Below are 15,000 nucleotides of genomic sequence, written 5' to 3'. Positions count from 1 at the left end.
AGTCCTGGAGGAGAAGAGGAGTCCTGGAGAGGAGTCCTGGAGGAGAAGAGGAGTCCTGGAGAGGAGTCCTGGAGGAGAAGAGGAGTCCTGGAGAGGAGTCCTGGAGGAGAAGAGGAGTCCTGGAGAGGAGTCCTGGAGAGGAGTCCTGGAGAGGAGTCCTGGAGGAGAAGAGGAGTCCTGGAGAGGAGTCCTGGAGAGGAGTCCTGGAGAGGAGTCCTGGAGAGGAGTCCTGGAGGAGAAGAGGAGTCATGGAGAGGAGTCCTGGAGAGGAGTCCTGGAGAGGAGTCCTGGAGAGGAGTCCTGGAGGAGAAGAGGAGTCCTGGAGAGGAGTCCTGGAGGAGAAGAGGAGTCCTGGAGGTGGAGGGGAGTCCTGGAGGAGAAGAGGAGTCCTGGAGGAGAAGAGGAGTCCTGGAGAGGAGTCCTGGAGGAGAAGAGGAGTCCTGGAGGTGGAGAGGAGTCCTGGAGAGGAGTCCTGGAGAGGAGTCCTGGAGAGGAGTCCTGGAGGTGAAGAGGAGTCCTGGAGAGGAGTCCTGGAGAGGAGTCCTGGAGAGGAGTCCTGGAGGTGAAGAGGAGTCCTGGAGGAGAAGAGGAGTCCTGGAGAGGAGTCCTGGAGAGGAGTCCTGGAGGTGAAGAGGAGTCCTGGAGGAGAAGAGGAGTCCTGGAGAGGAGTCCTGGAGAGGAGTCCTGGAGGAGAAGAGGAGTCCTGGAGAGGAGTCCTGGAGGAGAAGAGGAGTCCTGGAGGTGGAGAGGAGTCCTGGAGGAGAAGAGGAGTCCTGGAGGTGAAGAGGAGTCCTGGAGGAGAAGAGGAGTCCTGGAGAGGAGTCCTGGAGAGGAGTCCTGGAGGAGAAGAGGAGTCCTGGAGGTGGAGAGGAGTCCTGGAGAGGAGTCCTGGAGAGGAGTCCTGGAGAGGAGTCCTGGAGAGGAGTCCTGGAGGTGAAGAGGAGTCTTGGAGGAGAAGAGGAGTCCTGGAGAGGAGTCCTGGAGAGGAGTCCTGGAGGTGAAGAGGAGTCCTGGAGGTGAAGAGGAGTCCTGGAGAGGAGTCCTGGAGAGGAGTCCTGGAGGAGAAGAGGAGTCCTGGAGAGGAGTCCTGGAGAGGAGTCCTGGAGGAGAAGAGGAGTCCTGGAGAGGAGTCCTGGAGAGGAGTCCTGGAGGTGGAGAGGAGTCCTGGAGGTGGAGAGGAGGTGGAGAGGAGTCCTGGAGGAGAAGAGGAGTCCTGGAGGTGGAGAGGAGGTGGAGAGGAGTCCTGGAGGAGAAGAGGAGTCCTGGAGGTGGAGAGGAGGTGGAGAGGAGTCCTGGAGGAGAAGAGGAGTCCTGGAGGTGGAGAGGAGGTGGAGAGGAGTCCTGGAGGAGAAGAGGAGTCCTGGAGAGGAGTCCTGGAGGTGGAGAGGAGTCCTGGAGGTGGAGAGGAGTCCTGGAGAGGAGTCCTGGAGGTGGAGAGGAGTCCTGGAGGAGAAGAGGAGTCCTGGAGGAGAAGAGGAGTCCTGGAGGTGGAGAGGAGTCCTGGAGGTGGAGAGGAGTCCTGGAGGTGGAGAGGAGTCCTGGAGGAGAAGAGGAGTCCTGGAGGAGAAGAGGAGTCCTGGAGGGGAAGAGGAGTCCTGGAGGAGAAGAGGAGTCCTGGAGGAGAAGAGGAGTCCTGGAGGAGAAGAGGAGTCCTGGAGGAGCAGAGCTTTTATCCGGCTCTGATTTCTTCTTCTTTTTAAAAGCACTTTTATTTCCTGGAAGACGGAGAGGAGAAGTTTATGGGAATATGAGTCTGAGGAACCTGGAGACATCAAAAGACGGCAGAGTGAGGAGAAGCCCTCCTCAGGAATAATCTGAACCACCCTGGAGGGGGAAATCTGCAGGAACAGCCCCCCCAAAAGACCCCAGGCTCCCCCTAACAACACTTGAAGGACTGGAAAGACCCGGAGAACTACAGGGTAGAGGGTTGCGTTATAACCACGGTCTCTAAGTTACTCAGAAAGAAACTCGTCAAAGTCCGTGATGCTGAATCCCCTCAGGATACCTAAAGGGACCTGAGAGAGACTTAGAGGAAGGCTTAATCGAGGGTAAGGTTTTTAATTACCCAGAAATAAACCGAAGTGTCGTTTCCGATCGAAAAAAGGACCAAGACTCTGAGAAAATCAAGGGTCCATCCCAAAAGGAGACCCGTGAACCCCTGGGACTCTCACTTAGTCTACGGAGAAGGAGCTACAAGGACCTGAGGAAGGAAGGGAAAGGCTTTCCCTTGGGTCACCCAGAAGGTAGGTGGACTGTCTTTCATGATTCCAAAGACACTCACTAAGAGAGCTTTGATTCAAATCAAAAGTTCTCTAGAAACGTAGGGGTACCCAGAAGAGACCGCAGACGCATAGTGGACCCTTCAGACCATCTAATGAAAACCTACAAGTCTTTAAAGAACTCGGGGAAGGCTTTTGTTTTATTAACCCAGAAAGATCAATCAAATCCAAGAACTCACCAAGACTCATCAATCAAGGGTCCACTAGATCGTCTGAAGGAACCCAAAGAGCCAAAGGAGTCAAGGACAACCACTTCGCTTAGGGTTAGGGCTCTTTCTTGATCCCCCCTACGGTCATTACAGTCCTTGACAGCGGTCTGTTCTGCTGGATTAACAACGTGTCACATGTTCTGAATCGACCAATCCAAACTGTATTTAGCCTCTGTATTGTTTATTAGGTTTGGAACCGCTGCTCTAGGGTTAAACACTAACTAACTCTTTACAAACTCTATAGGGACTGATCCAGAGTGAACCTGGGGACCACAGAGGAACCCCGGACCCTCTACAGGACCCAATACCTCCCCCCGGACCCTCTACAGGACCCTCTACCTCCCCCCGGACCCTCTAGAGGACCCTCTACCTCCCCCCGGACCCTCTACAGGACCCGATACCTCCCCCCGGACCCTCTAGAGGACCCTCTACCTCCCCCCGGACCCTCTACAGGACCCGATACCTCCTCCTGGACCCTCTAAAGGACCCGATACCTCCTCCTGGACCCTCTAGAGGACCCTCTACCTCCCCCCGGACCCTCTACAGGACCCAATACCTCCTCCTGGACCCTCTAGAGGACCCTCTACCTCCCCCCGGACCCTCTACAGGACCCGATACCTCCTCCTGGACCCTCTACAGGACCCGATACCTCCTCCTGGACCCTCTAGAGGACCCGATACCTCCTCCCGGACCCTCTGGAGGACCTGCGACCTCCTCCCGGTCCGATGGGGACCCTGCGGGACCTTCAGTATGCCCTGCAGGAGAAGATCGAGGAGCTGCGGCAGCGAGACGCCCTGATCGACGAGCTGGAGCTGGAGCTGGACCAGAAGGACGAGCTGATCCAGCATCTGCAGACCGAGCTGGACAAGTACCGGTCCGTCCTGCGACCCGCCACCGCCCAGCAGGTCCAGAACCAGCAGAACCTGGTCCTGCAGCCGGACAAGCATCGCAGCAAGCGGCAGGCCATTTCCGCCGAGCCCAATGCCTGCGACATCAGCGAGCTGAGCCACGTGACGCTGCCCTTCTACCCCAAGAGCCCACAGTGAGTCCAGTTCAGTTGTTGTTGTGTGAGTTAATGCACTCAGTCAGTACACACTTTTTAAAACACAGCCTTGGTCTTTAAGTTACTCAGAAAGAAACTGAAGTACCCCCAAGAGCTCACAGTGAGTCCTCTTTCAGTTGTTGAGTCTTCATGCTCCACACAGGGTCAGTACACACTCTTTAAAACATAAAACACTTCCCTCAACCCGTCCACCCAGCTCCTGGTTTCTGCTCTTGACTCTAAATGCGAATGGACTTGAGTTGGTCAAAGTTAAGCAACTCTATTGTCTCCAATGGGAGGAAGTTGCTGCATCAAGACCAGATCTCAAAACCGCATTTAACGCAGCCATCTCAAAACACACCAGATTTAAACCGTAAACCGGCACATCCCGCCGTTTGTAAATCCTGAAGTTATCAGCACTCAGTCAGGACGGCATGTAGCCCACAGCTGCTCGTGATTAGTGCGAATGCTGTTTACAAAAACACAAATGTTTTAAACCTGCCATAATTCCCAAACCCTACACTCCTCAGACATGAAAAACGTAGGAAAACGTAGGAAAACCTCTCCTAGGTTGGAAAATACAAACGACGTCAGAGTCTAATCCCGCCTGCTCCAAATAAGGACAAAGAGGCGGAGCCGAGGCGGGACCTGCTGCCTCCGAACTGGAAGTAAACAGAGCTAGCTCAGGCTAAGAAGCTAAGCTAACATGAAATACATGCATACCAAGTTACTGCTAACAGTGTAGTTCCCCTATATAAACGTTACATTCATAATCAATGAGACAATCTGCAAGAGAATTAGCTATGTTTTGTTATTCTTAATGCTTGTCATTCACACGTTAAGAAAAGACGGACTCCACCGCCCGGCGCCGGACCTAACGGAGCCGCAGGGGGCTAGCACCGGGACGCCGGCTGGAGCTAGCCCCCTGCGGCTCCGTTAGCTCCGACGGCCACCACTGGGATAATTGGGTCCCCTATTAACATTTGCTCCCGTTTAGCATTATGGGCGTCATACCCATAGACTATAAAAGTCTGACCAAAGGCTCAATCATAAACTAAAATGTATATAGTATAAAGGGTTACGTCCTCATACATGCCAACCTTTACAAATCCAAAAGAGGTAGGTTTGCACGCGGCAAATGTGCACGCCCGAATGAGGTAATCAGAATAAATGGAACCCAGTAATTACATGTATAAACCATGTATTTAACATATATTGCATCATTTTAAGCATTTTTCAGAAAAAGTGGTAATCAACGACATGTCTGATCTGTAAAATGCCCGAAAAGTAAAAGAATGGGAGATAAATATCCCAGTCTCCACATTTGTATATATTTTGTATGTGTTTCTGGTCCTCTTTCAGTTGAGACAGTGAGGATGTGTCAGGATCATAGGTCAGGATGTAGAACTCTTGTGTGAACATTGGATAAAGCCAGGTTCATATTCTTGTTTCATGTTGTTGACTTATTAGAGTCAAAGGTTTGAGAGCGAAATATCTTTGTCTTGCGCCATATATCAGAAAATACTGCATTAAAAAAGTCATTTCCTGCATTTCTCTCCTGATAAAGTTTGATATAAATAATGTACAGGCTTTCAGATTGCTGTAGTTCACTAAACAGAGACATTAACGACATGTTTGGTGTTGAAAACTTGAGAAAACATGAAAGAATGGGAGATAAATATCCCCAAATCTCAAAATGGTATTATATGTTGTGTGTGTTTGTGGTCCTCTCTCAGTTGAGACACTGTAGGTGAAGGATGCTTCAGGAAAAGACCAAACACTGGATGTCCTTCAGTCGCCAACATGTGTTTTTGAGACACTGATACTAACGGGGAAATCCTGCAGGACTCAAATGCCTCGTCTCTGTTAAACTCCTTTGGGAGTGATTACCCATCAGCCCCGGGGGTTCAGAGGAAAGGCAGCGTTACCCCCGGTCTGCACGTTGTTTCTCTTTCAGAAACACAGAGGACTGTTTGTATGAGGGGATCACAGACACGCTGCAAACGGTGTCCGCCAGAAGTGGAGTCCAGTGTCTATGGAGAGTCATTTGTATTTGTTATAGTTTGGGAAGATTGAAAATGGGTAGGGAAAGCCAGCTGAGTCCGTAGGCGGTAGAAACATGTCAAAAGCGGGTTGGCAGGTATGCGTCGTTAGCTGGCTAATGAGTAACAAGCTAAGCTACCAAGCACACAAACACCTGCGAACGGGACATGTATAATATTATCATTTTAGACTTCTTGGAAGTTCTGTTAGTACATTCAAGTGCACAGCACGACATTTTAATTGTCTGGTATTTGTAACAATATTCCCTAAAAGGTACAATCACCACGAACACGGCTAAAGCTAAAGGGTCAAGTACAGTACTATGACTAACTAACGTTGTAGCCTCTATGGTTGTAGCCTAGCAGAGTGGACAGGTGGCTGTTAGCTGACAGTGAGACATGTCCATCAAAGTGACCACGCCCTAATTTATGCAAAAGCTTTAAGGCTTAATATTAATTAAACAGATGAGTTGAGAAAAAATTCACCCCCCCAATCCATAATCATGAAGGGGGGATCTAACTATACAGAGAATATGTTTTTTTGAACCACGATGTAAACATGTTTATCTCTGCTGTAAAGTTGGGCATTTCAACATGGGGGTCTATGGAAATTGCTCCCTTCTGCAGACTGCTCCTACTGGCCACTAGATGAACTGCAGTTTGAGGCACTTCCGCATTGGGGTCCCGGCTCTTCCCCAGAGTTTGCCGCTTGGGCAGATTGGAGCCTTTGATCTCTGGACACACACACAGGTGTTATGAGTAGGTGCTCAGCACAGAAACTAACAGACTGGACTTTAACAGACTGTCCCAGCCTATTCTTTTCTGTCTGATGGAGACTTCATACAGACTTTCCACATATTTTATACATTATTGGTGACGTGTGGTTTTAGTCGAAAAGTTTTCAGTTTGAATATTCTGCTGCTAGCCCAAACCTTTCTACTTTCTTTTCTCATCTCAATACAAATTCATTCACTCCTACTTACATCTGATATTTAACTCCTTCAGCCTACTTCCAGCTGCAGAAACCATTCAACTATTACATTATTCAGCTGTTTCAGGACATCAAGGCTAGACATGTTGTTGTTTATACCTTTTTTTAAACCTTTTCTTTTCAATATTAAGCTTTTTCTGCATTTTCTGCTAAATTCAGCCACAAATGTTCACAGTTTACAGCATTCACATTCACACGCACTTTCTGCAGGAAATGCATTTTCTAGTTTGATTTAAAGGTCCCTTATTTTTTTAATCCACTTCCTCATGTCTCCTCTACATCACCATGTGTCCCCTCTTTGTAAAGAGACTCTCTCTTTACACAGAGGGGACACATGTCTCTTCTACATCAACATGTGTCCCCTCTTCTTCATGTCTCTTCTACATCAACATGTGTCCCCTCTTCTTCATGTCTCTTCTACATCAACATGTGTCCCCTCTTCTTCATGTCTCTTCTACATCAACATGTGTCCCCTCTTCTCCATGTCTCTTCTACATCAACATGTGTCCCCTCTTCTTCATGTCTCTTCTACATCAACATGTGTCCCCTCTTCTTCATGTCTCTTCTACATCAACATGTGTCCCCTCTTCTCCATGTCTCTTCTTCATCAACATGTGTCCCCTCTTCTTCATGTCTCTTCTACATCAACATGTGTCCCCTCTTCTTCATGTCTCTTCTACATCAACATGTGTCCCCTCTTCTCCATGTCTCTTCTACATCAACATGTGTCCCCTCTTCTCCATGTCTCTTCTACATCAACATGTGTCCCCTCTTCTTCATGTCTCTTCTACATCAACATGTGTCCCCTCTTCTCCATGTCTCTTCTACATCAACATGTGTCCCCTCTTCTTCATGTCTCTTCTACATCAACATGTGTCCCCTCTTCTCCATGTCTCTTCTACATCAACATGTGTCCCCTCTTCTTCATGTCTCTTCTACATCAACATGTGTCCCCTCTTCTCCATGTCTCTTCTTCATCAACATGTGTCCCCTCTTCTTCATGTCTCTTCTACATCAACATGTGTCCCCTCTTCTTCATGTCTCTTCTACATCAACATGTGTCCCCTCTTCTCCATGTCTCTTCTACATCAACATGTGTCCCCTCTTCTTCATGTCTCTTCTACATCAACATGTGTCCCCTCTTCTTCATGTCTCTTCTACATCAACATGTGTCCCCTCTTCTCCATGTCTCTTCTACATCAACATGTGTCCCCTCTTCTTCATGTCTCTTCTACATCAACATGTGTCCCCTCTTCTTCATGTCTCTTCTACATCAACATGTGTCCCCTCTTCTTCATGTCTCTTCTACATCAACATGTGTCCCCTCTTCTTCATGTCTCTTCTACATCAACATGTGTCCCCTCTTCTTCATGTCTCTTCTACATCAACATGTGTCCCCTCTTCCTCATGTCTCTCTACATCAACATGTGTCCCCTCTTCTCCACTTCTCTTCTACATCAACATGTGTCCCCTCTTCTTCATGTCTCTTCTACATCAACATGTGTCCCCTCTTCTTCATGTCTCTTCTACATCAACATGTGTCCCCTCTTCTCCATGTCTCTTCTACATCAACATGTGTCCCCTCTTCTTCATGTCTCTTCTACATCAACATGTGTCCCCTCTTCTTCATGTCTCTTCTACATCAACATGTGTCCCCTCTTCTCCATGTCTCTTCTACATCAACATGTGTCCCCTCTTCTTCATGTCTCTTCTACATCAACATGTGTCCCCTCTTCTTCATGTCTCTTCTACATCAACATGTGTCCCCTCTTCTCCATGTCTCTTCTACATCAACATGTGTCCCCTCTTCTTCATGTCTCTTCTACATCAACATTTGTCCCCTCTTCTTCATGTCTCTTCTACATCAACATGTGTCCCCTCTTCTCCATGTCTCTTCTACATCAACATGTGTCCCCTCTTCTTCATGTCTCTTCTACATCAACATGTGTCCCCTCTTCTCCATGTCTCTTCTACATCAACATGTGTCCCCTCTTCTTCATGTCTCTTCTACATCAACATGTGTCCCCTCTTCTTCATGTCTCTTCTACATCAACATGTGTCCCCTCTTCTCCATGTCTCTTCTACATCAACATGTGTCCCCTCTTCTCCATGTCTCTTCTTCATGTCTCTTCTACATCAACATGTGTCCCCTCTTCTTCATGTCTCTTCTTCATCAACATGTGTCCCCTCTTCTTCATGTCTCTTCTACATCAACATGTGTCCCCTCTTCTTCATGTCTCTTCTACATCAACATGTGTCCCCTCTTCTCCATGTCTCTTCTACATCAACATGTGTCCCCTCTTCTTCATGTCTCTTCTACATCAACATGTGTCCCCTCTTCTTCATGTCTCTTCTACATCAACATGTGTCCCCTCTTCTCCATGTCTCTTCTACATCAACATGTGTCCCCTCTTCTCCATGTCTCTTCTACATCAACATGTGTCCCCTCTTCTTCATGTCTCTTCTACATCAACATGTGTCCCCTCTTCTCCATGTCTCTTCTACATCAACATGTGTCCCCTCTTCTTCATGTCTCTTCTACATCAACATGTGTCCCCTCTTCTTCATGTCTCTTCTACATCAACATGTGTCCCCTCTTCTCCATGTCTCTTCTACATCAACATGTGTCCCCTCTTCTTCATGTCTCTTCTAAATCAACATGTGTCCCCTCTTCTCCATGTCTCTTCTACATCAACATGTGTCCCCTCTTCTTCATGTCATGAGGGGTCAGAGGCCACTCCAGGGTATCGGTGGAGATTCTTATCTCAGCTCTAGGTTTCAGTCGATTGATAATCAGAGATTTTTTTATTACGGCAAATATTACACTTCATATTCATGTCACTTTTAATAATATGTATCAGAATACAGAGGTGGTTTGAGCACAGCTGGTGGAAAGTGTGATTATAATTAGCATTTGTCATCTTCTTTTCCACTTATGATGTGAATAACTTAAAGATAATAAGATAAATTACTGAGATCTGCAAACAGTTGAATAATAAAACACTTAAATAGTATAATAAACGTATAAGGACTCTATGAAATCTGATGCACCGTGAATTGAATAGATTTAATAATAATAACAAATACATATGAATCCAAACAGAAGTATCAGTGTCTCCAAGGTGATCAACAGAACACAGAGGAGCACTGCAGGACATAATACTTTAAATAAGAATACGTACGCAGAAATACTTGGATATTATTTTAGTCGTATTGTTTTGCAGCTGAAATATAAAAATGTTCCTGCAGATTGTGTGTTTCCTGATGTGAACAGCAGGAGAGGAAACCAGCAGCTGCTGCCGTCACACGTGTGTGTGTGTGTGTGTGTGTGTGTGTGTGTGTGTGTGTGTGTGTGTGTGTGTGTGTGTGTGTGTGTGTGTGGTGTGTGTGTGTGTGTGTGTGTGTGTGTGTGTGTGTGTGTGTGTGTGTGTGTGTGTGTGTGTACATGTGTGTGTGTGTGTGTGTGTGTGTGTGTGTGTGTGTGTGTGTGTGTGTGTGTGTGTGTGTGTGTGTGTGTGGGTGTGTGGGTGGGTGGGTGGGTGTGTGTGTGTGTGTGTGTGTGTGTGTGTGTGTGTGTGTGTGTGTGTGTGTGTGTGTGTGTGTGTGTGTGTGTGTGTGTGTGTGTGTGTGTGTGTGTGTGTGTGTGGGTGGGTGGGTGGGTGGGTGGGTGGGTGGGTGGGTGGGTGGGTGTGTGTGTCACCAAGGTCTAGAAACGACTTCTGCTCCAACGTAGTAGCTTTCTAATCAGTTTCAACTTGAGATAGAAAGTCCCTCTGCTGGAGCACAGGGATTGGACATGCACTAACAGCTCCACCGTGGACATGCACTAACAGCTCCACCGTGGACATGCACTAACAGCTCCACCGTGGACATGCACTAACAGCTCCACCACAGAAGAAGAACAGAAGCTTCTCCTCTGACGTTGTGAATAAATCCTGCAGCTGAGGAGGCAGAGCAGGTAGAAGACAGACGTGTTTCTGCAGAGGAATCAGGGATCAGGTGAGACAGTTTGGACAGGTGAGACAGTTTGGACAGGTGAGACCGTTTGGAGAGGTGACACAGTTTGGACAGGTGAGACAGTTTGGAGAGGTGAGACAGTTGAGACAGTTTGGACAGATGAGACAGTTTGGACAGGTGACACAGTTTGGACAGGTGAGACAGTTTGGACAGGTGAGACAGTTTGGAGAGGTGAGACAGTTTGGAGAGGTGAGACAGTTTGGAGAGGTGAGACAGTTTGGAGAGGTGACACAGTTTGGACAGGTGACACAGTTTGGACAGGTGAGACAGTTTGGACAGGTGAGACAGTTTGGAGAGGTGAGACAGTTGAGACAGTTTGGACAGGTGAGACAGTTTGGACAGGTGAGACAGTTTGGAGAGGTGAGACAGTTTGGACAGGTGAGACAGTTTGGACAGTTGAGACAGTTTGGAGAGGTGAGACAGTTTGGAGAGGTGAGACAGTTTGGACAGACAATTTGGACAGGTGAGACAGTTTGGACAGGTGAGACAGTTTGGGGAGGTGAGACAGTTTGGGGAGGTGAGACAGTTTGGGGAGGTGAGACAGTTTGGACAGGTGAGACAGTTTGGACAGGTGAGACAGTTTGGACAGGTGAGACAGTTTGGACAGACAGTTTGGACAGGTGAGACAGTTTGGAGAGATGAGACAGTTTGGACAGGTCAGACAGTTTGGACAGGTGAGACAGTTTGGACAGACAGTTTGGACAGGTGAGACAGTTTGGACAGACAGTTTGGACAGGTGAGACAGTTTGGACAGATGAGACAGTTTGGACAGGTGACACAGTTTGGACAGGTGAGACAGTTTGGACAGGTGAGACAGTTTGGAGAGGTGAGACAGTTTGGAGAGGTGAGACAGTTTGGAGAGGTGAGACAGTTTGGAGAGGTGACACAGTTTGGACAGGTGACACAGTTTGGACAGGTGAGACAGTTTGGACAGGTGAGACAGTTTGGAGAGGTGAGACAGTTGAGACAGTTTGGACAGGTGAGACAGTTTGGACAGGTGAGACAGTTTGGAGAGGTGAGACAGTTTGGACAGGTGAGACAGTTTGGACAGTTGAGACAGTTTGGAGAGGTGAGACAGTTTGGAGAGGTGAGACAGTTTGGACAGACAATTTGGACAGGTGAGACAGTTTGGACAGGTGAGACAGTTTGGGGAGGTGAGACAGTTTGGGGAGGTGAGACAGTTTGGGGAGGTGAGACAGTTTGGACAGGTGAGACAGTTTGGACAGGTGAGACAGTTTGGACAGGTGAGACAGTTTGGACAGACAGTTTGGACAGGTGAGACAGTTTGGAGAGATGAGACAGTTTGGACAGGTCAGACAGTTTGGACAGGTGAGACAGTTTGGACAGACAGTTTGGACAGGTGAGACAGTTTGGACAGACAGTTTGGACAGGTGAGACAGTTTGGACAGGTGAGACAGTTTGGGGAGGTGAGACAGTTTGGACAGACAGTTTGGACAGGTGAGACAGGTGAGACAGTTTGGACAGGTGAGACAGTTTGGACAGGTGAGACAGTTTGGACAGGTGAGACAGGTGAGACAGTCTGGACAGACAGTTTGGAAAGGTGAGACAGTTTGGACAGACAGTTTGGACAGGTGAGACAGTTTGGGGAGGTGAGACAGTTTGGACAGACAGTTTGGACAGGTGAGACAGGTGAGACAGGTGAGACATTAACAGACTGACAGGTGCAGCCGTCAGAAATCAGATTGATGAACTCTGGACTTTCTGTTCTGATGAAAAACACGTTTTATTTGAAGACAGCTCGTCTCACTTTTCTTGCACCGATGTTAAACTGACATAAATACCATAAGCTATTATTTCTAGCTTCTAGCTCTTCATTTCAAACTGAAATGTGTGATTGTTAGTGACGGTGTGTGTACCTGTGGATCGACCTTCACCTGTACCTGCAGCAACGACTTCGTGAGGTGACGTTAGGTCTTGTCGTCAGGACATTTGCATCTCGAGCTATAGAACTATAATGTTTGATTTATAAATGAGAGCAGCGCATCATTTCCCCCGATGCAAGCGAGTGACCACATTTCAAATGTCTATATAAGTACAGTCCATTTAAACCACCGCAGAAGCTTCAGTGTGAGGCTGAAGCTTCAGTGTGAGGCTGAAGCTTCAGACCAAGCTTCAGTGTGAGTCTGAAGCTTCAGTGTGAGGCTGAAGCTTCAGTGTGAGGCTGAAGCTTCAGACCAAGCTTCAGTGTGAGTCTGAAGCCTCAGTGTGAGGCTGAAGCTTCAGACCAAGCTTCAGTGTGAGTCTGAAGCTTCAGTGTGAGTCTGAAGCTTCAGTGTGAGGCTGAAGCTTCAGACCAAGCTTCAGTGTGAGTCTGAAGCCTCAGTGTGAGGCTGAAGCTTCAGACCAAGCTTCAGTGTGAGTCTGAAGCTTCAGTGTGAGTCTGAAGCTTCTGTGTGAGGCTGAAGCTTCAGTGTGAGTCTGAAGCTTCAGTGTGAGTCTGAAGCCTCAGTGTGAGGCTGAAGCTTCTGTGTGAGGCTGAAGCTTCTGTGTGAGTCTGAAGCTTCTGTGTGAGGCTGAAGCTTCTGTGTGAGTCTGAAGCTTCTGTGTGAGTCTGAAGCTTCAGTGTGAAGCTGAAGCTTCAGTGTGAGTCTGAAGCTTCAGTGTGAGTCTGAAGCCTCAGTGTGAGTCTGAAGCTCCAGTTTGAGTCTGAAGCTTCAGTGTGAGTCTGAAGCTTCAGTGTGAGTCTGAAGCTTCAGTGTGAGGCTGAAGCTTCAGCGTGAGTCTGAAGCTCCAGCGTGAGTCTGAAGCCTCAGTGTGAGTCTGAAGCTTCAGTGTGAGGCTGAAGCTTCAGTGTGAGTCTGAAGCTTCAGTGTGAGTCTAAAGCTCCAGTGTGAGTCTGAAGCTTCAGTGTGAGTCTGAAGCTTCAGTGTGAGTCTGAAGCTTCAGTGTGAGTCTAAAGCTCCAGTGTGAGTCTGAAGCCTCAGTGTGAGTCTGAAGCTCCAGTGTGAGTCTGAAGCTCCAGTGTGAGTCTGAAGCTTCTGGACTTTCTCTAGATCTATGTTTGTATTATGAGCCATTTGGTAGCTAGAGTGATGTTCAACTTGGTCGTGAAGACGTTCCTTCTTCCTGACGTAACCCTTCCAGGTTCGTTCCTACTACAGCGCCAGATATCAGACATTTCTACGTGAAGCAAAGACGTGTTCTGGGTCCAAGCAGCTACTTGAATGAATGAACACATATATAGCTGCATTTATAGAGCAGCTTTCATGCACAAGCGTTTCTCCTGTAGAGACATTTATTTTACTCTTTCATAGTGGGGTTATTTCTAATTTTAGCATCCTCATTTGAAATTGTAATGATGGCATTTGTGTCGGTGGCATTTCTGTTTATTCAGTTGCGTCACAAACTGAATAAACATCACGCTTTGTGTTTTAAATTCTGCAGAAAAGCTTTCAGAGCGCTGAGGCATCCATTCCTCCTGGGCTCAGAGCAATACAACCTGTCTGCCCACAACCCACACACACACACACACACACACACACACACACACACACACACACACACACACACACACACACACACACACACACACTATACAGGCAACTGACAGGGTTTCATTTACCAGCCCACCACTTCTCTCTGTCAGCATCCTACAGAGAGTGTGTGTAGTGTGTGTGTGTGTGTGTGTGTGTGTGTGTGTGTGTGTGTGTGTGTGTGTGTGTGTGTGTGTGTGTGTGTGTGTGTGTGTGTGTGTGTGTGTGTGTGTGTGTGTGTGTGTGTGTGTGTGTGTGTGTGTGTGTGTGTGTGTGTGTGTGTGTGTGTGTGTGTGTGTGTGTGGTCTATATAAAGGTATTGCAGTACAGTGTGTGTGGGCTGTGTTCAGTATCGCCTGCTCAGCGTTTCCAGGCGAGTTAATGAGGCTGACACTGAGAGGCTCTTATTTTGAAAGGGAACACATGCTGTCTGTCACTCTGAGAAACTTTTATTTAATTGATTTCTTCGTTAAATCTCTGGTTTATTATGCATCCTGTTTTCAGTTTGTATCATTTCATGTCCTGCCTGTTGTTTCCCCTCCTCCTCTTCACTTTATTTTGATGTCCTCTCATGCAGTCATACCTCGAGGGTCTCGTTCACCCTGTCTCTGTTTCTGTGTTCCTCCAGAGTCTGATTCACATGCAGATACTGAAGGTTTTCCACCCCGCCAAAATAAAACCCAGCCTCCTGGCGCTCGTCTGCTCTCACAATAAAATATAAATCTCTTTTTATGGACCTCTAAGTGTCTTTCCCTTCTTCATTACACCTCCTCGTCTGGAGCATCCTCACCCTATTGGAATACTAGATCTTTAGCTTGTGGTAAACATATCTATTGTTTTAACATGTTTTTATATTTACATTCTTACTTTTTAACAAAACACACATACAGATGTATAATTACCCCAAAAATAATTACAATTAAAAA

General features: G+C 47.5%; 1 protein-coding gene across 1 annotated transcript in view; it reads left to right on the top strand.

Moving 5' to 3' along the window:
- The first annotated feature begins 3,130 nt into the window (after positions 1–3,130).
- LOC307024553 (cGMP-dependent protein kinase 1-like) overlaps positions 3,131–15,000 on the top strand; it is a 47,815-nt gene continuing 35,945 nt past the window's right edge. The window contains exon 1 of the mRNA XM_079658792.1: positions 3,131–3,530. Coding sequence (XP_079514918.1) covers positions 3,214–3,530 — 317 coding nt within the window. The 5' untranslated portion in view covers positions 3,131–3,213. The remainder of the gene's footprint in view (positions 3,531–15,000) is intronic.

The sequence above is a fragment of the Notothenia rossii genome (assembly GCF_949606895.1).
Source record: "Notothenia rossii genome assembly, chromosome: 11".
Lineage (NCBI taxonomy): Eukaryota > Metazoa > Chordata > Actinopteri > Perciformes > Nototheniidae > Notothenia > Notothenia rossii.
This window is presented reverse-complemented; position numbering and strand designations above follow the sequence as displayed.